The sequence below is a fragment of the Rhea pennata genome, chromosome 12, assembly GCF_028389875.1.
Source record: "Rhea pennata isolate bPtePen1 chromosome 12, bPtePen1.pri, whole genome shotgun sequence".
Classification (NCBI taxonomy): domain Eukaryota; kingdom Metazoa; phylum Chordata; class Aves; order Rheiformes; family Rheidae; genus Rhea; species Rhea pennata.
The window spans coordinates 23,376,781-23,399,609 of record NC_084674.1 but is presented as its reverse complement, the minus strand read 5'-3'; the positions used below and the strand labels follow the sequence as shown (position 1 = coordinate 23,399,609).

At 49.8% G+C, this 22,829-nt stretch overlaps 3 protein-coding genes and 1 long non-coding RNA gene across 10 annotated transcripts in view; 2 read left to right on the top strand and 2 right to left on the bottom strand.

The window, feature by feature from the left end:
• DCAF1 (DDB1 and CUL4 associated factor 1) overlaps window positions 1-9,239 on the top strand; it is a 55,904-nt gene extending 46,665 nt beyond the window's left edge. For 2 of the 6 annotated variants that reach the window (XM_062585969.1, XM_062585971.1), the window contains exons 23-24: window positions 3,904-4,159; window positions 8,223-9,239. In XM_062585969.1, the coding sequence (XP_062441953.1) occupies window positions 3,904-4,159; window positions 8,223-8,281 (315 nt within the window). In that variant the 3' untranslated portion in view covers window positions 8,282-9,239. Of the gene's footprint in view, window positions 1-3,903; window positions 4,160-7,284; window positions 7,339-8,222 lie in introns of those variants that run through there. The other 4 variants (XR_009959724.1, XR_009959722.1, XM_062585970.1 and 1 more) reach the window with 3 other exon arrangements.
• Window positions 9,240-14,039: 4,800 nt separating this feature from the next.
• Window positions 14,040-17,124, bottom strand: RBM15B (RNA binding motif protein 15B). The gene has a single exon (XM_062585973.1). The coding sequence runs from the start codon at window positions 17,047-17,049 to the stop codon at window positions 14,302-14,304; it is 2,748 nt and encodes a 915-aa protein (XP_062441957.1). The 5' UTR covers window positions 17,050-17,124; the 3' UTR covers window positions 14,040-14,301.
• Window positions 17,125-17,365: 241 nt separating this feature from the next.
• On the top strand, window positions 17,366-18,645 carry LOC134145932 (uncharacterized). Of its 2 annotated transcripts, XR_009959718.1 has the most exons (4): window positions 17,366-17,781; window positions 17,857-18,035; window positions 18,150-18,390; window positions 18,535-18,645. It is a non-coding gene; the product is annotated as an uncharacterized LOC134145932 (long non-coding RNA). The 2 variants fall into 2 exon arrangements; XR_009959719.1 differs by having other exon boundaries at window positions 18,150-18,555.
• Window positions 17,446-22,266, bottom strand: MANF (mesencephalic astrocyte derived neurotrophic factor). The gene is made up of 4 exons (XM_062585967.1): window positions 22,117-22,266; window positions 19,719-19,846; window positions 18,748-18,889; window positions 17,446-17,667 (listed from the first exon to the last, which is right to left on the bottom strand). The coding sequence occupies exons 1-4, from the start codon at window positions 22,202-22,204 to the stop codon at window positions 17,483-17,485; spliced, it is 543 nt and encodes a 180-aa protein (XP_062441951.1). The 5' UTR covers window positions 22,205-22,266; the 3' UTR covers window positions 17,446-17,482.
• Window positions 22,267-22,829: the final 563 nt, after the last annotated feature.

The following is a 22,829-nucleotide window of genomic DNA, read 5'->3' as shown; positions in this document are numbered from 1 at the left end:
AAGTGAAGTATTTCACGTCTCTGTCCTACAGCTTTGTTCAGGGAGGAGGGGGTGCAGAAGCTTGATTTAGTTTCTTGAGGAACATCTTGCCACACGTGTGCAAGTCTTGTGTTTCTAGACTGGCCTATTGCAGTGTGTCTGCAGCAGTTTGTGTTTGGAGAGCGTTCAGAAACTAATGCAAAATTAATTTGCCTGTTACTTAGCAGAAGTACCACAGTTTCTGGGTTCCTATTTGTGTTCTGTATTAAAAAAAAAAAAAAAAAAAAAAAGGACAAGGTATGGGTTTCTCGATAATTGAGATACTGAGATCACTCCTCTTTGACTGTGGTCTGGGTCACTCAGTTCACTAAGACTCTGCTGGGTGTGCGCTCTCGCATGCACGTGCAACTCCTTGTAGCATGGTTTTCACATGATTTTCTCTTCTGCTTTACCGAGAACAGGTATCATTTAGATCTCATCTTACCATTCTCAAGTTTTTAAATGAATGTGAAAGAGTGTGGATTGGTTTTAATCAAATGTTTCAAATCAAGTAATTTAAACTGGAAAGGAAAAAACATCATTTTGGTTCTCTGATATGTTTCTGTTTGTGTTTTCATGAAAGATTTTTGCTTGCTGGTTGATATATTCCTTCAAAGTTAATTTCCAGCTAAATATGCCCTTTCTGTGTAACTTGCTTCTCAATTTTGTCAGCCAGAAGGTATCTTCATACAAAGATGTCAAATGCATTTAATTTCATCCCGTATTTGAAGGATGTGGTACTGCTACGTGTGGCTTGCCTTAAGCTTGAATGAAAGTGTTAGTAAAACATTATTTCAATTTGTGATGAATACATTAAGTATGAAACAGAATCAATTTAGTAATGTCGTTCTGACGTAATTTTAAGTCATTATGGACTAGAGGTTTGGAAAAGTGGTTTTGGAAATCCCACAGGTGTGGAAGCAAAGTAAGTACCTGACTCATTTTGGAATTGTTTAAGTTTGAATTACCTGAACTCTTAATGATTTTCCCAGATCATGAACTTTAGGAAAAAGTCTGCAGTTGTCTCTGCCTCTCTAGACACTGTAAAATTTGGCTTTCTTTTTTCCATGTTCTTTGTGTATATTGATCACTTCCTTTCTAGTTTCCAGGTTGTTTAGAGACTTAAAAAGGAAAATAAACTCTCCTGCCTTTTCAGTTTTTAATCAGGTTCTCAGTTCTGAACAGAATAATAAAAATTTAAGACACTGGTCTGTCTGCTGATACTGCATAGAACAAAAGCAAAAGTTGCTAAGACAAAAGCCTTTACACTTAATAACAACAGAAGTTTATTTGTTTTAAGTGGTTCATTGGAAAGGAAGAAAATATTACACAATATGGCACTGCTGTTTACAATATTGAACTGCAGGTAAAAGTTATTTCCTCTCTCTGTGTATACAATGCAAAAAGCAGTGTCCTTTCCTTTGAGGACTCTGACTCAGTATTTGAACAAAAAGTTTGTAATTGATTAAAATCAGCTTAGGCCTTAATACAGGTTGTTTTAACTTTATATTTAAAACAGACTTGTTCAGAAAGACATCTGTGTAGCAAACTGATGTTTTATTCTTTACTGATTTTGATTTTAAATAATGCAGGCACTTCTGGTCAGTAGAGGAGGCTTGGCAGCCTTTCCTAGTGCAATAGAACAATAGAACTTGTCCAGGCTTTTTGGCATGTTCTTGCTGCTTTTGCCTATGACAAATGTTGAATGTGTGCTTTTTTAATTATTTTTTAACATTTACAAATAAAAGTGGGCTAGGGAGAATGAATGTGCTTTGTTCTTCTCTCCCTACAGACCTGAAAATGTAGCGGTTTAAACCACACGATGTAAGAGCATAGCGAGCTTGAAGGCCATTCTAAACCTTCTAGTGGAGTTATTAGATATCTATTCTAACTGCTTCATAATTTTGCAAAATGTTTTCCCTCCTCAGATAACGGGGCAATTAAGGCTGAATGTCTTGAGAGCTGTCTTCCTGCCACATGAGAGCATTTGGCTGGAGTAAAAGGGTGTGACTGTGAGGAGATAGGCAGGAATATTGGCAGGGCTCTTTGATTCTTGGGATTTCCTGCAGCTTGGTTTGTGATGGCACTTTTGGCCTCCCGTTTGCCTGGGAGAATGATTGGTTTGTAACAACACTTTGTATTCAGTCTCTTCTGCTAGACAGGACTTCTGGAATTGATCTATAAAATAAGACATTGAATTGACTTAATGAATGCAAATTCTTATGGTTTGATAGTAAAAACAAAGACACAGGTGAATGTCAAAGATGAGATTGCTGAGTTCTATCACCTAAGCTTAGTTTTTCATGGATTGATAGAGGAATCACAGGATAATTGAGGTAAGAGGGACCTTTAGAGATTATCTAGTCCAACCCCTCTGCTGAAGCAGGGTCTGCTCGATACTTTGCCTAGGACCCTCTCCAGACAGTTTTTGAATATTTCCAAGTATAGAGAGTCCACACCCTCTCTGAGCAACTTGTTCCAGTGCTCAAGTACCCTCACAGTCAAAAAGTTTTTCCTTCTGTTCAGACTGAACTTCTGTTTCAGTTTGTGCCCATTGCCTCTCGTCTTGTTGTGGGCACCACTGAAAAGAGCCTGGCCCCATCCTCTTTAAATCTTCTCTTCAGCTATTTATACACATGGATAAGATCACACCCCCCCCCCCCCCAGTCTTCTCTTCTCCAAGCTGAACAGGTCCAGCTTCTCAGCCTTTCCTCGTATGAGAGATGCTCCCGTTCCTTTGTCATCTTAATGGCCTTTTACTGGACTTGCTCCAGCAGCTCCATGTCTCTCTTGTCCTGAGGAGCCCAAAACTGGACCCAGCACTCCAGATGCAGCCTCACCAAGGCTGAGTAGAGGGGATGGCTCACCTCCCTTGACCTGCTGGCATCGCCCTTCCTAATGCACCTCAGGAGGCCGTTGGCCTTCTTTGGAGCAAAGGTGCATTGCTGGTTCATGGTCAGCTTGTCCACCAGGGCTCCCAGGTTCTTCTCTGCAGAGCTGTTTTACAGTAGATCAACCCCCAGCCTGTACTGCTGCATGGGGTTGCTCCTCCTTTGCACTTCCCTTTATTGAACTTCATGAGGTTCCTTACTGCCCATTTCCCTAGTCTGCTGAGGTCCCTTTGAATGGCAGCAAAGCCCTCTGGTGTATCAGCCATTCCTCCCAGTTTTATATCATCATCGAACTTGCTGAGGGTGCATTCTGTCTCATCATCCAAATCATTAATAAAAAAAAGTTGAACAGGACTGGAACCAGAATTGACCCCTGGGGGACACTGCTAGCTCTGTCTCTCCATCTAGGCTTTGTGCCAGTGATCACAACCCTCTGAGCTCTGCCATTCAGCCGGTTATTAATCCATCTCCTTGCTCATCTAGCCCATAATTTGTCCATAATTCCCTATGAAGATATTGTGGGAGACTGTCATAAACAGCATCTTTCCCTGCATCTCATTTCTCATTTAAGTCAGGAATGACCAAGAGACGGAACATCCATGCTACATGCTATTTGATGTGAAATGGAAGTTTTGATACAGCTGAAACAGAAGCAGTTCATACAAGACTGGCGACAAAGCTGTGGATTACAGGGCCTTATGGCATGTCCTTTTCAAAATCAGATTTTGGTGTCATTTGTTCATGGCTAGGAAGGGAGCTTGGACTAATGGTATCTCTATTACACCTGCTTTGTGCAAATAAGGCTCTACAGACCTGCAAATGAATCCAGCATGCATCGTGTTCTATAGGTGTGGAGGGAAATCGTAACAATACAAAAATAGGTGATGTGGGTGTGGGGAAAAGCAAAAACTATTGGTCATCTTTCTTCGATTATCCTTATTCCATTTGCATTTGTTTTCATGTCCACAATGGACTATTTGTGTTGTCTCTGTAGGAGGAAGAAGAGCAAGAGGAAGAGGATGATGATGAAGATGATGATGATACAGATGACCTTGATGAACTAGATACAGACCAGCTACTGGAAGCTGAGCTAGAGGAGGATGAGAACAATGAGAATGCTGGTGAGGATGGAGAAAATGATTTTTCTCCCTCTGACGATGAGGAGCTTGCCAACCTTCTGGAAGAGGGAGATGAGGGTGAAGATGAAGATTCTGATGCTGATGAGGAAGTAGAGCTGATTCTTGGAGACAGTAAGTATGTATGCCCAGCTTGGTGACTGGAGGTGACCTTGTCCTCTATGTAATGTCCTGACAAATGTGCAGCATGTAAGTCTTTCCTGGCTTGACATAGACGACATTCCCTCCTCCCTGGTATAAAAGGTACAAATTCTCATGGTTATTCCCCCGTTGTGTCTTAGAATAGTCTATTGGTAAAAACAGCTCTGATCTGAGAAAAAACTTCAGTGAGTTCTGGAAAGGCAGATAACCTCTTTTCGTCAAGTGCTCCCAGATGCATGTGTGAGAACTTAAAGGCAGGCTCTGAAAACTCCAGGTGAAAAAGGCTTGTCTGAATGCTTGCCTGCCCTGCTCTTTAAGGGCACACTGGTTAAACTTGCTTCTTCTCTCTTCTCTGTCTTATTTATACTTTAAGGACAGAGGAGCCTTTTGTTTTCCTTGGTGCCATTCTTTCTCCTTTTTCAGTTGCTTAAAATGCAAAGCCCATGTGGCATTTCTAACTTTATTTTCTTTTTGCTGTACTGTTCTGATGCTCACATAACTTAGGGGGATAAGGTTGAAAAAAAATTTTTCTCACATTCCATGATTCAGAGACCCAGAGGCTTGAAAAGTTGAAGAGTGTGTGTGTGTGTGTGTGTGTGTGTGTGTTAAAAAAATGGAGAAAAGTCCGAACTCTTTGTCCAGCAATTCAATTTGGAAAAAGGCTTCACTAGAAAGAAAAGGTAAGGTAGCATCAGTCTTAGGACTTTGACGTGAGATTCTGTTCCATTTTCTGCGACACCATTTTTGAGTATGTTTGGCCAAGTCGTTTTTTTTATTATTTTTTTTTATTTTTTTTATTTCCCTGTAGGGAAAATTTTCTGTAGGTCAGTCAGTCTCTTACCCTCTTGAAGGAGGTAGATACGTCATTTGAGACTATATATGACACACTCATGGCTCTAATTCCTTGACAGTGCATTGCACTTCAATGTTTGGGGTTATATATTGTGAGAGGAGGAAGTAAATTGGTTTTTAACGAGATTTTTTGCCTGTCCCAGTAGGCTGGCGGAGTCCTTCCTGACACAACTTCAGTTGTGTTTCCTCAGAGGGTGCAGGGCCAGAGCTGTTGAAAGAGAGCTCCCAGAGTGTTGGAACTTGAATTGTCCATGGGTAGAAAAGAGTGGAAGTTCAGGCCAGTAATTTTAATAACCCTTCTGGTAATAAAACTGGAGGCTACATCACATTTATAGTTACTTCAAGTGTGCTCAGCAAAGCACTGCTGCTTGTCAAATGGCCGCATCTGTACACCTTTCATGGATAGAACCACAAGATCAGAACTTCTGATCTGATATCTCTGGGGAGCTGCAGCCAAACCATCCTCTGATCGTGAGGTTTCTTGGCAGAATTTGGGGGAACTTAAAAGCAAAGAATGCAGCTCTGCCAGGCTGATGTATGCCCAGCCCCTGCACATGATTTGAGTAGGGGGCTTCTGTGGCTTTCCTCTCTGTAACCTCAGCTTCATCTGGCTTGCTTTGGTTTCTCGCTCAGCAAGAATGATTATAACTTCTTTCTTTGCTGCTGCTGCAGCCCTGAATTAGAAGCTGTAAGGGCACAGATGACCAAGACACTTTTACAAAGCACAGACCTGAGGCATGGCGATGAATATGAAACTCTTCCTCTTCTCAGTGTGTTTTGCTTGAACCTCTGTAAGATGCAGTGCATGAGCTTGAGAGCAAAAATAGTTCAAAGAACAGTTGAAAGAGGGAAATGAGTGGCTTTGGGTCCTCATGCTTTCTAGGAAGTTTTGTTTCCTCTTCAGGAGCAATACGTGAAAAAAATCTTAAGTATGAATTTACCTCCCTTGTCACCATGTTGGGGAGGGTAGATCTGTGTCTGTCTTGTCCGGGCACTCTGTGCACTGTGCAGATCTTCCACGAGCTTGTTCCTGGGTCAGTGGGTGTTCCTGTGAAATACACAGGGGAAGTACTGGAAGAAACGTATGGAGTACTCACCTGTGTCCAGGAGAGAACCCGCCCTGGAACTACACTGTATTCAGGGACCTGGGATGATGCCCTAAAGCACCTCTTGCTGATGCTTCGTGGCTTGCAGCGGTGTTGCGCGCTCTTGTTTGCTGAGTTTTTCTTTTTTAAAGACAATGACAACTTTCAGGCAAGTGTATAAGCTTCTGTCAAGCAGCTATAATTGCAGTCTGGAGCATAAGAAGTGAGAATTTCCCTTTTCAAAGCTATCCTCCAGTGTTAGAGATATTTTTTTTTTCTGCTGCTCTTTCTCTTCAGAGCTTCTGGATTGTTTTTTCTCCCTTGTGCTTCCTCCCCTCCTCCTGTGTGAGCCTAGCTGCTGCAGCACTGGCTGCTGTTTTTCAGCTCCCCTTGCATTCCTGTAGCTGCTCTGGGAGCACTGATATCCCTCAGTTTAGGCTTAAGATGATGGAAGGTGAGACTGGAGCGTGAAGCACTGGCCGGAGTGGAAAGGCCGCTGGCCACGTGGGGAGGAATGTTCTCAAGGTGCTGCTGCAGCAGCTGCCGTTCCTTGCCCAGCGTCTAAAGAGCACTGGCTGCAGGACGGTCTCATACCTCCTGAAGCAGTTGGGCAGCAGTTGCTCCTCCGGTGCTTGTTCTCCATGAGGAAATACCAGACTCTTGAACCAGTCTGGCTCTAGAAGTGGGTGCATCGGAGAACTGGTGCAAACCCTAGGTGGATCAGTACCAGAGATCACTGGCTTCCAAATGACCTACCAACAAAAGAACAGGCTTCCTCCAAGTGCTCCAGCAGGCCTGCAAGGAGTGGAGCACGTAGGACACGCTCACACTTAGCTGCCTCCACAGATTGCTCATGTCGGATAAGCCCATCTCAAGCTCACTTTGGCATTCCATTTCCCTCTCTGCATTAGAGGGATGCCAAAGGAGTGGGGGGAACGGGTTTGTGCCCTCTGCTGCTTGCCTGTGTTTTTTTTTTCTTTTTTAAGGAAAGCATTTGAGAGGGGGGGGTGAACCTTTCAGAAGGCCTTACTTTGACAGGCACTTTAGAGATGCAGTATATCTGAGATGGCTGAGAGGAAGTCTTGTCTGTGTTTCTTTCTTTTTTTTTTTTTTTTTTTTTTTTTTTTTTTTTTTTTTATCTTAACTATTTTTAACACCTAGTTAACTGCAGCATCCAATGAATATCCTTCAGAAAAAGAGCCATCGTAACCAAAGGTAAGGCAGGAGACCTTGCTGTCAGAGCTGCTACCACCTCCCTCTTGCACAGCTGAGGGAGGAGAGATTTTCTGGTTTAAGTTAAAAAGCAAGTGTGTGCGTGCACGTGTGTGTGTGACTACATCTGGCAAATCCTTTCATGGCTTCATTCTGTATCGCAAAGGAGAAAACCAGGAGAAGCCCAGTTTTCACAAAGAGGCTGCAGGTCACCTTTAATGAATGCCACATAATTAAATTTACTACAGGAACCTCTGGGTTGCTAGGGGAAGGTGCTGGTTGTGAGCACGTGGATTGCTTCCCCCTCGGTAGGGATGTCTCCCACTGTGCTGTCTGCAGGGGAGTGACAGGCCAGTGGGAAACTAATACTGGGAAGGTCTGGGGCAACCTTGCTGCCTGATGAATTAGCCCCGCATACATTATACAGAGGCCGTATTTCACTGCGTCAGGTTGGAGGAACTGTCAAGCTTGCCATGAGGAATGACAGCCGGCACTGTCCTGCCCCTGCAGCATGAAGAGCTTTTGCATTTAGAAGTGCACAGCTGTGCACAACAGTTCCCTATGTAACTTGCTACTGGTGTCCTTCCCCTCATCTTGTCATGGGAAAGCACTGCCAGCTAATGGGAACGGTGCTTGCTAAAGCTGCTCCAGTCCTCTTGACCATGTGTTTTAACTGGGGAGAAAACTTCGGTGTGGATTTACTAACCGCTTTTGATTTAATCTGAACCGCACTGATGGTGCTAGCTGCCTCTGCCGTGGTCGAGGAGCTGCTGGTCTCAAGCAGGTGGTGGGCACCTCTTAGAGCTGTGAGTGAGCTGCGTTGCATTGCAGCCCTGACAGCTGCCTCCTTTCATGCACCAAACGTAACCTACGGGTCTCCTTTTCAGCTGACAGCTCGGATAACTCCGACTTGGAGGACGACATAATCTTGTCGCTGAACGAGTGAGGAGCAGCGGCCAGGCAGGGTGTTGGCAGGAGGAGGCGCTCCCTTCCCAGCAGGAGACCGGAGACCAAATCGGAAATGAATTCTGAGCACCCCGACCCCTTTCCTCCTGGGGAACTCCACAACATCCGCTGTGTTGATTTGAGTCAATTTGAGGCTCAGGGCTAAGCCCAAAGCTCTCCAATAAAGAGACCTGGGGTTAGGCCTCTTTTCTCTCTGCCTTTTTTTTTTTTTATTTTTTATTTTAGGCTGAGATGACTCTCCTCTTCAAGGAAACTTCTGAAGATATTTCACAATATATTTTCTTTGTATAAAGTTCTTTCCTAAAGAACAGAAATAGTTTTATATAAAAACCGAAAAAAAAAAAAAAAAAGGCAGGTGTTCTAGTAAAGAGGGGATGAACTTTGTATTCATGTAGTACCTTGTTTCCTTGGGGTAGGTTTGGGGGAGAAAAATTGTTTAAAATTAAAAAGAGGCATTTTTATGCAACTACTAAATGAAATAAGAGGATCATGATTTCTAAAATTGTTGAGGAGTGAGAATATTTTTATTTTAAATATGATTTTATTTTTAAAGAAGAAAAAAGAAAACAGGTGCTACCACCTGCTAGCGAGCCCGTGCATTTCAGATGCTTTGGCCCTCCAGGGAAGAGCCCTGGCCGTGCTGAGTATCTGAACTTAAAGGCTGTTTAAAGCAGAGATTCTCGCTGTGATACCAGCTACAGTGGGCGGCTGAAATCCCAGCTTGGCCTAGTCAGAGCCTGGTATTCCTGGAGACATGGGAATCTGGGATTGAAGTTTGAGCCCGCTTTCTCCCCTCCGCCCTTTGTGGTTCAAGTTTTTTAATCTCTTTTTTTTTTTTTTTCCTTCTTCTTCCTTTTGCCCTCTGTGTGGAAACTGCAAATTGAAGGCCTTTTTTTTTTCTTTAATGTAAAGTGTATTTATTAAAAAATTAAATCCAAGCGCTGTCTCTGTTTATGGCTGTGAACGGTAGCCGCGCGCCCCTCGGCGCCCCGCACGCGGGAGCGGCGGCTCGGCGCGTTGCAGCGGTGCGGCCGCGCTGAGCGAGGAAGGGCAAAAGGGGGCAGATTTCAGAGTGGGCAAACGCGAGCTGCCCACGGGGCCTCCTGGGGACCAACTCGGCGCTGCTACTGCCAGGCTGTGATTTTTTTATTATTATTATTATATTTTTCTTTTTTGTTTAAAGATGCACCAGACTCTCTGCTGCGGTTCGGTTGCAGGAAGTGCGGTGAGCGGCGGGGGAAGCTCACCGCCTCGCTGCTGTGCGCCGGGACGCGGGAGCGCGTACTGGACCTCCTCATCCACGTGCGGGTTGGCGTTTACCTGCGGTGCCCGTCCCAGCAGACGGCAAACGAGGTGCTCGACTTCGTAGGTGACAAGAGGCCGTGCTGTTAAAAGGAGTGGGGGGAAAACGCAGTTAAGTGTGTGTTTTGTTTCCTTTTTTAAACCAATACATGGGAGAGCTTTTCTTCCCTCCGACATGGCATCTACTGAACATGCTTACTCAGAGCTACTTGCTAATAATTTAAAGGAAAGGCTCAGCTGCACCTTTTAGTGGCTCATTGTACCCCTGCAGAGTTGATTAAGTTGAACAAGTTGCGATTACTGCAGCATTTAAGACCAGCAGCTGGAGCAACATGCTGATCAAATGAGTGGATTGAAAATCAGGTATGTGTCAAGGGGGGGGGGGGGAAGAGCTGTGGAAGGCAGCCTGTGCCTTACCAAAATACACCTTACTTTAGCAATTATGGTGCTCCAGCAGAAAGGAAAAAAATGTGAGGAACGTACTCATTGACTAACAACCGAGGCGGGATGCTGGGCCAGATGTTCGTAGCTCGTTCTGGCAGTCCCCCACAGCTGTGATCGGCCACATCTGTTGCTGTTTTGGGCCTGGCTATCTTGGAGAGAATTTACTGCCTGGTTTTATGAGACGGAAACAAAACGTCTAGAATGGAAAACTCCTATTTATAATTTGACTTAAAACTGGGCCACTTTGATTAAATAGGGCCGAAGGGAGCGTGCTCGGCGCCCGAGCAGCGGCAGCCAAGGCGGCAGGGCCCAGCTGCAGCAGCCCCCTCTGCCTGTCTCAGGCAGACTCAGCCGGGGCCGTTTGCTTACAGCAAGGATGCAGAGGTTAAAACACGCTGCCCGGCAGCCATGCATTTAGGCAGGCTGGGAAATGGGGGGACTACAACGAGGAGCAAATAAGGAGTTCAGAAATGGGGGCTAGCAGGGTTTTAGCAGGGTTTGGGTTTGCCTTTTTTCTTTTTTTGCGGTCAGACCGTAATTCTGGGACTGCTCAGGATGAGTATTCTTGAAAATCATCTTGTCCCTCTGGCATCACAATTGAGCATATTTATTTAAGAGCAAAAATGTTCGTCTTAGGTCCCGCCTTCTCCCTGAACCACGCAGTGCTTTTAGGAGAGTCGCAGGCTGGAGCCTGCCGAAAGGGCTCGTGCCGCCTCCTCGCTGCGCCCGTGCGCTGCAGTTCAGTGGTGGTTCCCCCTGGAGCCCTTCCCGCCGGCGGGCGCGGGGGCGCTTTGCAGGGACGATGCTGTGGTTGCTCCCACGAGGCTGGCCTGTCTGTTCCTCCTCACCCTGGCGCGTGCCTGCAGTTACCCGGCCAAGAGTGACTGCTCGGCCCCACTTGACGCCCTTCACCACAGCTGTACGGTCCCAGCTACTTCCCAGCTCTCTGCAAAGGTCGTGCCAGCGCACTGGGGAGCCGTGTGCACGTCCCTGCAGCGCGGTGCTCCAAAAAATAAAGCTCTAGGCCGTGGTTTGGAGAGCAGGGTGGAGACCTCAAGGGCTGTTGTGCTGCTGCATATGAGCTAAGGGCAGCAACGGTGGTGAGACGAGATCCTCAGCTGGGCTTGCCTCTAGCCAGCCCTCTTGTCCACCCTTCAGCCGACACCTGGGGCGGGAGAGGCTTTGTAAGCAAAGGTGCAAAGCTGCCTCGAAACAAAACGGCTAAACCCGATCGTCCCGGCCCACCACGTCCTCCAGCCCCACGTCGGGTTTCAGATCTCACACTGTGACTACTTAGTGCCACAGCTCTATGGGGCTGGATCATTAACACCCCACCACCACCACCACCACCACCGTACCCTCCGTCATCACCACAGCAAAGAACCCCACCCCCATCCTCCAGCAGTACCAGGCAGCACAGCCTTAGGTGGCTGTGACTTTTCTGTGCTTTTTCAAGACTGATGCCACTGAAGCGGCCTGGTGCCTGGGTGAGGGGCTGGGTTGGGGCCAGGGCTCTAGGCCCCTGCTAAGCACCTTGGGCTGGGTGATGTGGAGGGTGTCGCAGCGTCCAGCTACCTCACCGGAACAGAAATCCCCCCACTTCACCAGCATACCTGACCCCAAGCCTGACTGGTCTTGCCTTCTAAAAAAAAACCCTCTACATTTGTATTTACTCGACTCTGCTTATAAGCAAAGTGGCAGATTGGAGCACTTTAATGATTTTCCTGGCTGTTGCATCAGGTAGTTGCAGCTTTTGTCCTTTTTTTAAAAAAAAAATCTTTTCCCCCATCTTCTCATTTCTCGCGCTCTAACACCGTAACACACACGCGCACGCATATGCACATGCAAAACCGCTGCCGCACCATGTGAAATACAGCTGAAGCAGCACCAGCAGGAGGCCAGCCGGGCGCCTGTCGCTACAGCACCACGCACGCCGCCTCAGCCTGACGGGACAGCTTCGCCACGTCGGAGACCCTCTGACAAAAAGCTCTAACCACTCTATGACTCTGGCCATAAGGGGTATTTAATAGCACTTGGTTTCAGATAACACTTAACGGTTACAGTCGTTGACATTTGGCACTGTCTACGTTACAACAGCATCAGGGGACTCGGTCACAAGGTTCGAGGGCGGCGTCCCCGTAACCGCGTTCGGACCGGGGGCAGGCCGGCTCCCCCACGAGCGGCAGCCACGGCGCGGGGAGCGGGAACCCCGCCGCTTCGCGGGAGCAGAGCCGCGTGCCGGCTGCTGGCAGCGGGGGCTCCTCCGCTCCCGCGGCGCCGCCGGCCCCGCTGCTCCCAGCTCCCGCATCGCTGCGCTGCACCCCGGGGACAAATCCCTCCGCGGCCTCGTAGCTGTCCTCGGGCCCTTACAGACAGAATTACATTTTTGGGGGGTATAGAAGATGCATCATCAAGTGAAATACTACTCCCCCTCCCCCCGTTGATCGCACTAACTCATTAGGTTTATCTTTAATATAATCACAGTATTAAATGTTAGGAAAACCGAACCAACCCACACTTGCTGATTATCAATACATTATTAAATTAAGCAACTGCTCGCACATCATCAGCTGATGGTGTCCCTACTGTGAAAATGCAGGGTTAAAAATAAAAACATAAAGAAGGAACAAAAGCATCATTAGACTGAGTTATGCTCCCTGCTACGCAGGTTTCGCTACCAATCACATCGGAGAGCACGGGTGCAAAAGGGCCTTGGGCAGCCTTCAGCAAGCGAGTCTGCTCGGCCACAGGACCCGGAGCAAGAGCGCCTCTTGCTCTCGCTTGCTTGCCACCAAAACAGAAAAACAAAACAAACCCCTGCAAATTTAAAGAAACTTTTTGAAATTTAGTGTTTTTAATCCCAAACACTCTTCTGTAATCCCCCTAAAAAATCTGCAGACAGCATTTAAAAAAAAGAAAGAAACAAACAACAACAACAACAAAAAAAAACTACAGCGTGGATTTTAACTCAAATTTGAAATAGTTACCACATCCTTAAGTTACTGAGAACTCAGAGTGCAAATGTCCTGGCTTCTCTCCTAAACAACCGACTCACAAAATACCACAGAGAGCAAAGGTGAAGGAACCATTCCATTTTTTTTTAAATTTCAAATTTTGTCACCTCCAGTAAGAGCATCAGGGTTTCCTACAGTCACAGGCAAATTACTCATGTTAACATACCATGTTTTCAGACAGCCACACATTTTTATCATCTCTTTTTATACGCCTGCAAACAGTTTTAACTTTAGCAAAAAGATTTTTGCAGTTCATGTTTCAATAAAGGATTTCAGATAGTGCAACATGATCGACTAATCAATCAAAAGGACACCTACAGTTCACTGAAAACTTTGTGCCCTTTATTTGCTTGTCTACATCTAATACAGGCCCGAGAGGGTTCCCCCTACAATTTTTTTCTCCTGCTTGATTTATTTTTTCCCCACCCTCCCACTTTACAAAGACCAGGAATGTCAAGCCTTTTTCTTTTTTTAAAAAACCCAAGAACTACCTGATCTAACTGAGACATGCACTAGGTGTGCTCGAACTTCACAGAAATGAACACAGTTGACTACTCAGTAGGGAACTTCTCTTCCAAGTATTGTTAGCTACATTTTTTTTTTCTTTTCTTTTTTTTTCCGGTCAAAGGTGTACAAAACCCACTCCGGGATTTGCTTCCCTGGTAGCCGGCTTCCTTGGAAGCTTCTATCCTCAAACAGAGAATGACTAGGAATCCACTGAGACTCTCAATCTGTGAAATAAAAAAGCAAACAGGACAAAATATAGGGGACGAACCTTTCAGTCTCTCATACCTGATGAAGAAGAACCCCCCCCCCGCGCCCTCCCACCTTGCAGGACACACATAAAGAGGCTGAGGAGGTGTGCGAGGCCGGCTGGGGGCTGAGAACCTGAAAAGGGTTAGGACTGTCACCTTTCAGCTCTTGATAGCACAGGGAACCCGCCCTTACTGGGCCGTAAGAACTAGGATACCGCACAAGTTTAGAAATCCATCAGTGAACAAGGCTTTACTGACAACTTTTCATACAGTTAAAAAATAAAAATACAGAACACAGCGGACAGTGTCACATATTAAAAACGAATAAAATGGGCTCTATTTAAATGGTATTAAAATTAATTAGAAACTAAAAATCTTACCATTTTGGCTGAGGTGTTTTGAGCCTCCACCAAAATGATCGGCCTTAAAAACAACTGGGTCGTGTGACACACAAAGAAAACATGAATTTGAAAAGACAGTGTGGGCTAGGCAGTGTCTTTGACTATAACTATCACCATATGTTCTTCTTCTAACTTCCCCAATGTCCTTAGTGCTGACTGGAGGTACTGCTGAGAGAATTCACAAGGAGGGAAGGCGTAAAGCATGCCTGTGCTGTCTCTGCCCTTCGCCCCTCCCACGGGCAGGCTGATAACCCCAGCAGCCTGCTTCTGTTTCAAGTAGGAGACCAGATTCCTGAGAAGCCGTCGCTGCAAGCCAGGCTCTACAACAGGGAAGGTCCCCTCGGCCCCTGCCCCTGCCGGGGTGGACTGGGTGGCCAGTAGCACAGCGTAGCCATTGGGGCTGCCTTGTTTGATACGGCGAGTTACTTCATCCAGCTTGGGCTGGTCGAGCCGAAGTCTCTGAGCAATTTTGAGCTGCGTTAACTTCCCGCCTGACGAATGGTCTTTGAGGAGTCCGTTGATGACGCCCAGGTCTCCTTCCAGGATGTGCATAGACGTAGGGAAGCAGCTATTTTTTAGCACAAGAAGCCCGTTCCAAGCAAGCTGCAGTGTCTGGGCATATTCTGATAAATTCTTTAACTTTTTGGTCTCAGATTTTGGCTCCTCGTGAGTTTTTGATTCCGATTCGCCAGTTCGATGATTGCGTTCGCTGTCCCTTTTTTTAGGCTGGGGAGCATCGGATGCTTCACGATGGGGTTTCTCCTCAGTCGCATGACGATTGTTCTGAAGGGAGTTACTCTGCTCTTTCTCGGCTCCGGATTCTGTAGTGTGATTCTCTTTGCGAACCCTGTCTGGGCTGCGGTCTAAAGCTGGCCCACTGGCCTTTGTCCTGCTTCTGTCCTCGTAAGGCGAGTGAGTAGTCCTCCCACGATCGCTGGAAAGACTCCGGCGTTTCCGCCTTTCTTCCCACGGTTTGGGCACGTTACGATCGCTGTCGCTGCCCCAGCGCTCTCCGCTCCGGCTGCGCACTGATCGGCTGTAGCTTTCCAAGTTGTTTCTGCGTTCAGCGTTTTTGGCAGGGCTGGCCCAGTCTGCCTCTGCAAAGCTCCTGTCTCTGTCCGAGTACAGGAGGTGCGGAGGAGTCCTATCTCGCACCCTCAAGTCTTGCTCTAGGCTTCGGTGTCTGCTATACCCGTCAGCCAGCAGCTCGTAGTGCACGGGGAGAGGCGCAGGCTGGTACTGCTGCGGGTATCTCGTCTCTTCAGCTTTGGCAAAATCCACGCGGAGTCTCCTCTCCGGGCCACCCAAAGGAAAGCCCCTCATCTGCGCACAGGCAGCTTGGGCAGCATCCAAGCTTTCGTACTGGATATAAGCAAAGCTGTCTCCCTTCACATAGTCAATAGTCCTGATGCTGCCAAAGCGGTCAAACTCCCTAGCGAGGGCAGCCAAGGAAGTACTCGGACCAAGACCACCCACCCACAGCCTGGTAGTAGGGTTGGCTTTGCCATAGCCAATTTTGATAGGGTTCCTGCCAACCACACGGCCCGACATAGCAACCTTGGCCCGATGTGCCATGTCCAGGTTTTGGAACTTAAGGAAAGCGTAAGCCCCACCTTGGCCCCGGGCAGGGCGCTTGATCACCACTTCTTCGATGATGCCGTACTTCTCAAAGGCACGTCTCAGCTCCACCTCCGAGACGTTGTGGTCCAAGTTGCCAATGAAGAGGTTCCGAGTAGCTCTCTGGTCATCCTCTGGCATCAAGTCTTCCTCAGCCACGATGGGGTACGTGTAGGGTCGGCCGCGCTCGTCATACAGCCCGTAGTAATCCAGAGCCCTCTCCCGCTCCCGGGAGAGTCCGATGGCAGCGGCTTCCAAAGCAAAGGCAGCGGCTGCAGCGTGAGCGTGTCTCGGCCGTGGCTCCCGCAGCAAGGGGCTGGTGACAGGAGAGAGCGACCTCTGTTTGTACTGGTAGGTGCTGTGGATGGGTGGCAGGTAGCCCAGGGGCTCCGGGGAGGGTGCGGGGGGTGGCGTGCGGCTCCTCCGGCCCCCGCGCAGATACACCGGCTCCACCTTGAGCGGCCGATCGTAGAGGAGCAGCTGCCGAGCCCGGGCGTGCCGGCGGGCGTCCCGGGCGTCCCCGGGGTGTCGGAAGTTGACGTAGGCGACACGGCCGAGCTCAGGCGTGTGGGAGAGTTTGACGCTGATGTCCCCGGCGCCCCCCCCCGCGAAGCGCTGGAAGAGGCGGAACAGGCCGTCCTCCAGCAGCTGGTCGGGCAGGGCCGCGCTCAGCCCGCTCACCAGCAGCGTCTTGTACTCACAGGAGCCGGGCGGCTCCCCGGCCAGGCCCGCCGAGCCCCCCAGCGGCGCCAGCAGCAGCGAGGGCGCGGCGCCCGGCGGCGGCCCGGCCAGCAGCAGCGAAGGGGCCACCACGGCGCCCGGCAGGGCCTTGGCCTTGGGCACGCCGAGCGCCCGCGACGACGACGACGACGACGACGACGAGGACGAGGGGGCGGCCTGGCTGCCGCCGCGGGCGCCCGAGGCCGAGCCGCTCCCCGCCGGCCGGTGGTTGGAGTCGCTGCCGCCACCTCCGCCGCCGCCGCCGGCGCGCTCATCGCCGCGGTGGCTGCGGGAGCTGGAGCCGCCGCCGCCGCCGCCGCCGCCGCCGCTGCCGGGCGTGGACTTGTCCCGGCTGCTGCGGGAGGCGCCCGAGCTCCGGTGCGGGCCGCGCCGGCTGCTGCTCTCGCGCTCGCGCTCGCGGGGCCGCTTGACGGCGGCGGCGCGGCCTCCCCCAGCCCCCGACGGGCTGGAGTCCCGTTCGCTGCCCCGCTTCATGGCGCCGGGGCCCGCGGCTCAGGAGACGCCTCCGGCGGCCGCCGCCATCTTGGACAAAAGGGAACGAAGGCGGCTCCGGCCGCCGCGCCGCGCGGGCTCTACGTCATCGCCCCGCGTCCCGCCGCATGGCGGCGTCAGGAGCGCAGCGGCTCCCACACGGCGGCGTGACGCAGGCAGCCGCCCGCCGCACGTGACTCCGCGGCGCCAACCGGGAGGCGCCGCTCGCCCGGAGGAGAAGGGGGCGGGGAGGGGCAAGGAGGCGGGCAAAGCGCGCGCGCGCGCGCGCGGCTCCGCAGCACTGGCGGGGGCGGGGCGTGCCGCGCGGACCGCACACACGTCACACGGCACGCGAGCACCCGGTACAACCGTTACACTTTAATGAAGGTCCCGTACAGCGCGCGCCGCCCCCCCGCCCCGCCCCCCCTCGCCCGCCTCAGAGGTCGGCGCGGGCGCCGGCGGCCCGCGGCGCGTACTTGGGCATCAGTTCGTGGATCCTGCGGATGAAGTCGGACTTCTCGGCGCAGCCCTTGCACGTCTCGCCCCAGTCGTCGAGGATCCGCCGCAGCTCCTTGACGCGCAGCTTGCGCAGGTCCGCGGTGCTCAGGTCGATCTGCTTGTCTGCGGGGAGAGCGGGGCCGCCGTCAGCGGGGCCGCTGCCCCCCGTGAGCAGCCGCGGCCGGGCGAAGCAGCGCCTGGCTCCCGCAGCGGGGAAAGGACGGACTCTGGCACCAGGTAGCTTTTTCTTTCTTTCTTTTTTCTTTTTTTTTTTTTAAACCAAAATTCATTATTAGCAAGCAAACTTTTCAGCTTCAGGTTAGAGGCAGGAGGTCTACAAGAAACCCGAAATCCCAACTACTCATACTACGGAAAATAGTTTAATTTCCTCTTCCACTGGGAAAGATTGGGGAGCGGAGAGATTTCAGAGGAAAGATAAGCAAGTGACAGCAACAGAAAGCTGATCAGAAGGCAACAGGACATCTAATACAGTAAGTGAGAACTACAAACCCACGAGCCAAGGGCTGTCTCCTGGGAATATAAGGGCAAAGGTACAGGGAAGCAGTTGGAAGGAAGTATTTCCAAGACTTTTCTTCAAATTAAAGTCTTTTACAGAAAGGAATACATCATCCAGGAACAAAAGAGTTCAAGAAAGCTGGCAAGAAACATGCTGCTGAATGTTCTGGACAGACATCAGGAGATGAGAAAGTGCTTATCAAGCAGCTACCTGGTAACTGTGAGAGCGGCTGTGCTGGGCAGCTTCACTAAGGGCCTGGGCCCTGGTTCAACAGCTGCCATCCCAAGCCATAGCAACATGCCTGGCTGCTCCCCAGGACAAGCTTCTAAGTAAGTTATTCCAGACAGAGGTTTGAGTGCAGTGGTGTTGATGCATGGGAGTTACTTACTTCAAGACAGATCTGTGGTTCTTTGTAAGCTAAAAGACATAGTATCAAACAGTCTTAACCTGAGCATCTCATTAAAACTCTCTAGGATGTTCACATAAGAGAACAACCCAGGCTGTGCAACTAATTATGCCAGTGATCTCATTACAGACCTTGGGAGCAAGTAGTTCTGGCACCTTTCAAAACAAGGCAATTCCAGGCTAATTTATAATAGGTGAGTCAGAGTCCTGTATGTTGCTTTACCCCAAATGATCCACACCCCAGAAAAGCATGGACATTTTCCTTTCTGCTGGCAACTCACCATATTTTAGTTCACAGATCTGACTGTCTTTCTTCTTAAGTTTTTCACAGATCTTTTCCACAGGGATGTGATGACTCATGGGTTTTGAGACTTCATTGATGATTTTGGTAGCTGCATCACTTGTGGCCCCAATATAATAGCACTAGAGAGGGGGGAAAAAATGGAGCAAGGTAGAGATGAATGGGGAAAAGAAGGGTTTCTAAAAGGAGGGTTTTCTAGCCATCTTCTCTCCTTGCATGGTTTGTGCAGCTAGATGTTTTGTTTTACAGAACCTTTCCAAGTGACTGCTACCAACAGGCAAGAGAAAGCCTAACTCTAAACCCAAGGTAATAAGCAAAGACATTTCCCATCACACTGTGTCATGCTTGTCGAGGCTGTTTGTCTTGTTTCTCATTTTTTTTAAAATCTATTCGGATTTCATTAAGGGTCTTCTTCATTCAATGAGGATTTTCTCAAGTGTTTCCCTGCACTTCTGATGGAGTCCTTCTGCAGGTCTCTTCTTAGGCAGCATTCAGAACCTTTTTCTTGGGCACCATCCCCCATCATTGGGGATTATCATTTGTTTTTAGTTCAATTAATTTTTTCTTTATTTATTTGTCACCTAAACAGCATAAATATCTTTGCAGCTAATACAGCATCCCATCCCAAATACCATTTAAAGGACACGAAAGTGCTACAGAAGACAATGTTTTGTAACTCCCATAACTTCAGTATCAGAGAAAAATAAGATAATCTAAAAAGGCATCTATTGACAGGTAGGTTCCCCCCCCCCCCAAAAAAAAAAAAAAGTGAAGCAGTCGTAATTCTCAAAGCTCTTATTACAATACACTACCAATTGTGGCCACCTAGCTAGGAAGAACAGCCTCTGGGAAGCTGTATCATACATACACAGAAAGATTTGTTTCCCCTCATTTGCCAAGCACTTTACAACTTACTCCCTCAAGAGGCAAGTATGATTTACTACTACTTACCAGCCGGTTCTCTTTGCCTTTTGCCTCTTTGCAGGACTTCAAGAGCTCCTTTTCAATACTGGCAGGTGTGAACTCAACATCATTGTCCTTTAGACTCTGGTAGAACCTTCCCAGAAAGGTAATACACACTAGAAGGGAAGATGGATGGAGTTATCTGCAACTGCACACCAATCTAGTGGCAGCTCATAGGAAAACAGAACAGAGGATTTGGAGAAAAGGACTTCTAGAAGCTGTATTAGGAGCAATCAGCGCACACATGAATAAGCAATACACCCGGGTATTTTTTGAAGGGCTTGTGATCTGATGAACCAGATCCATGTAAGCATCCAACGGCTTCAGTACATTGTACTGCGAGAGCAGCAGGCTTCAGCCTGGGGATACAGCACAGGACTGCTAGGGCAAAAACGTAAATTTGAAGTCTTACTCTTGTTGCTTTTGGAAGCATCCCAACAGACCTTAGGCTTCAAAAATGGTTCTGATCCAGAACAACTGCCTCTATACATGTAATCACATTCAGACTCCATGTATATTGTTTTTAGTAATAAGATATCACTGATTATCAAGTTGATTCAATTCATACATAAGATCCTTTTCCCTTGGAAATAAGACTTATATGATCACATGCTATGTCCATTTGGCATGTTTCTCCTCCCTCCTCCCTGCCCTCAAGAGCTTCTGAACTAGTTTCAAATCAATTGAAAGAGGAGTCCTAAAGATAAATTTCTACAAGTCGCTAGCAGTCAAGGGCAGCTCAAAGTCCCTATCTGTGGGAAGGGCACGTAGAACATGGTCATTACTTTCCCTGTGGCAGCGATCAGTCAACATATACTCCAAACTAAGAACAGCACAACTGTTGCTGGGGAGGAGGGGAGATAGCTAGTTATTGCGGTGCTACAGTTACTGTGCATCTGATCTGTGCAACAGGGCGATGATGAGAGACGCTGCATCTTTGCAGAGTGTCAGATTTCACTTTCTGCTGCTCACACAACTTGCCTCTGAACAGCAGCACCAGCTGGATCAAGACACCCAATGGCCTGTGGCCCAATTCCTGTAAATCCTACAAGTTTTTATTACTTTCAGCTGTTTGACAAGTGCCAGACTTGTCAAACCTTGCCCTGCCTCTGAGAGAGGAGTACAAGTCATGTTTTTCATACGATTGGTTTACCCCAACATGAAGAGGTCAGTTAATGATGTTGTCATTAGCAACTTGTATTCAACTCCAAACTCAAGGCATGGCACAGGAAGCTGGAAAATACAGGAGATCCAGTAAGATCACTTCGAAACCTAGTAGAAACTTACTGTATTAAAACTAGAAGTAGTTACAGGCTGGACCATTTAGGAAAACATTTTTTGTATGCATACAACACCATCATTTACCTCACATTAGTTTGTCCCCAGTCACAGACACACACTGATGTCCACTGTGCGCTGTTTGGAAGTGAAAACCTTTGGAAAAAATAAAGATGCTGCAGGCAGTGGTACCGATGACTAGATTACAGTTGAAACAAGTTTCCAACCTAGTGCTGGGATAGCAGCTGAGAAGTTTTAATTTACTATGTTCCCCTCCCCTCCATTTTACTGTTTCTCTCCCCACAAAAAGGAGGAAGGGGTGAGCATTAGCACCATAAAATCCCAACCAGTGGCTATATCCCCACCTCGGGTTGTTCTTGTTTCACCTGGACAACCTGTGCCGCTCCATCACACAAGAGCGGTTTAGTTTGAACAGCACAGCAACAGCTTCCATCCCAAGAACTTTTGTATTTAAGCAGTATACGAAGAGCCCAGCCTGATTTAGAGCAACTGAACGCTGTGTGGGGTCTGTCTTCTAGCTTTACGTTAAGAGAGGACACCCTGCGCTGAGGGAGCCACCGGGTAAAGCCGAGGCAAACACCGGACGGGGAGGAGTAAGGACGAGAATGCAGGTGAGTAAGTGCCCACATCTCACTTCCTCCTGTCCGCTGCCTCTCCGCGACTCGCGGGACGGGTGCTGGGGACGCGGCCACCCACCTCGGAGGGAGGCGCGGCTCAGCGGCCCCCGCACGCCGGGCGCTTCGAGCGGCGGGGCCGTGGCCGACCCCCGGCGCCCCAGAAGCGAGCCGGTCCCGCTCCGTCTCCTTCCTCTGGGGAAGCTCGGCGCCGCCGAGCCGCGCGGGGAGGCGGCCCCAGGCGCCCCCCCCGGCACCGCACACCTGCGCCGCGCCCAGGCGCACTTCGGGGAGTTTCCTGCCCCGGGAGGAACCGCCTCCGCCGCGGCCGCCCCCACGCGCGGGGGGGGCGGGCTCCAGCCTCACCGCCTCGGCCCCCGGCGGCGCAGAGCCGAGCCCCGGGCGCCGCCAGCCAGCCCGGCCCGGCCCGGCCCGGCCCGCGCCCCTCTCCGGCCCGGCGTCGCCCCACTCACCCTCGCACTCCCCGTCGCGCAGAGCCCGGCTGCCGGCCGGCAGCAGGAGCACGGCCAGCGCCGCCCAGAGCCCGTGGGCCGCCTGCATCCCGCTTCGCTCGGCAGCCCGCGCACACTGCGCCCGCCGTACCGGCACCGGCGCCCCGCCCCTCGCCGGCTTCCCCCGGGCGCTGCCGCCCCATTGGCCCACTCCCCGCCCGGCTTCCACGCTGCCTCCTCCCATTGGCCGTTTCGGGGCCTCCACGGGAGAGTTGGCGGCCGCTCATTGGGGAAAGCGGCCGGACGCCGGCAGATGGAGGACTTCCCCGCCTCCTTTAGCCGCCATTTTTGTTAAGGGAAAAACGTCCTCGTGCGCCTCGCCCTACTTCTTGCGGGCGCCATTTTGTAAAGGGGCAAATTCTCACACCTGGGACTCGGCAGCCATGAGGCGGCTGGTGGCGGCGGCGGATGAGCCTCGACTCTGCTACCGAGCAGTGCTGCCCTGAGGCAGGGCTGAGACACGCTCGTGGATCGTGTCTATCGAAGGCGGGTGGTCCTGGGCATCACTCCATCAGCTGGCTGCAGTAGGGCAGCTGCCGGGGTGCAGGACAGTGTGCTGAGGTAGGGCTGTGTTAGCTGGCCGATGGCCCCGGAGAATCCCTACCTTTGGTGCCACTCTGCCTCAGGCCTGTTGGGGTCCTGGTTTTCTAGTTCCCTGGGAGCTGAGGGAAACA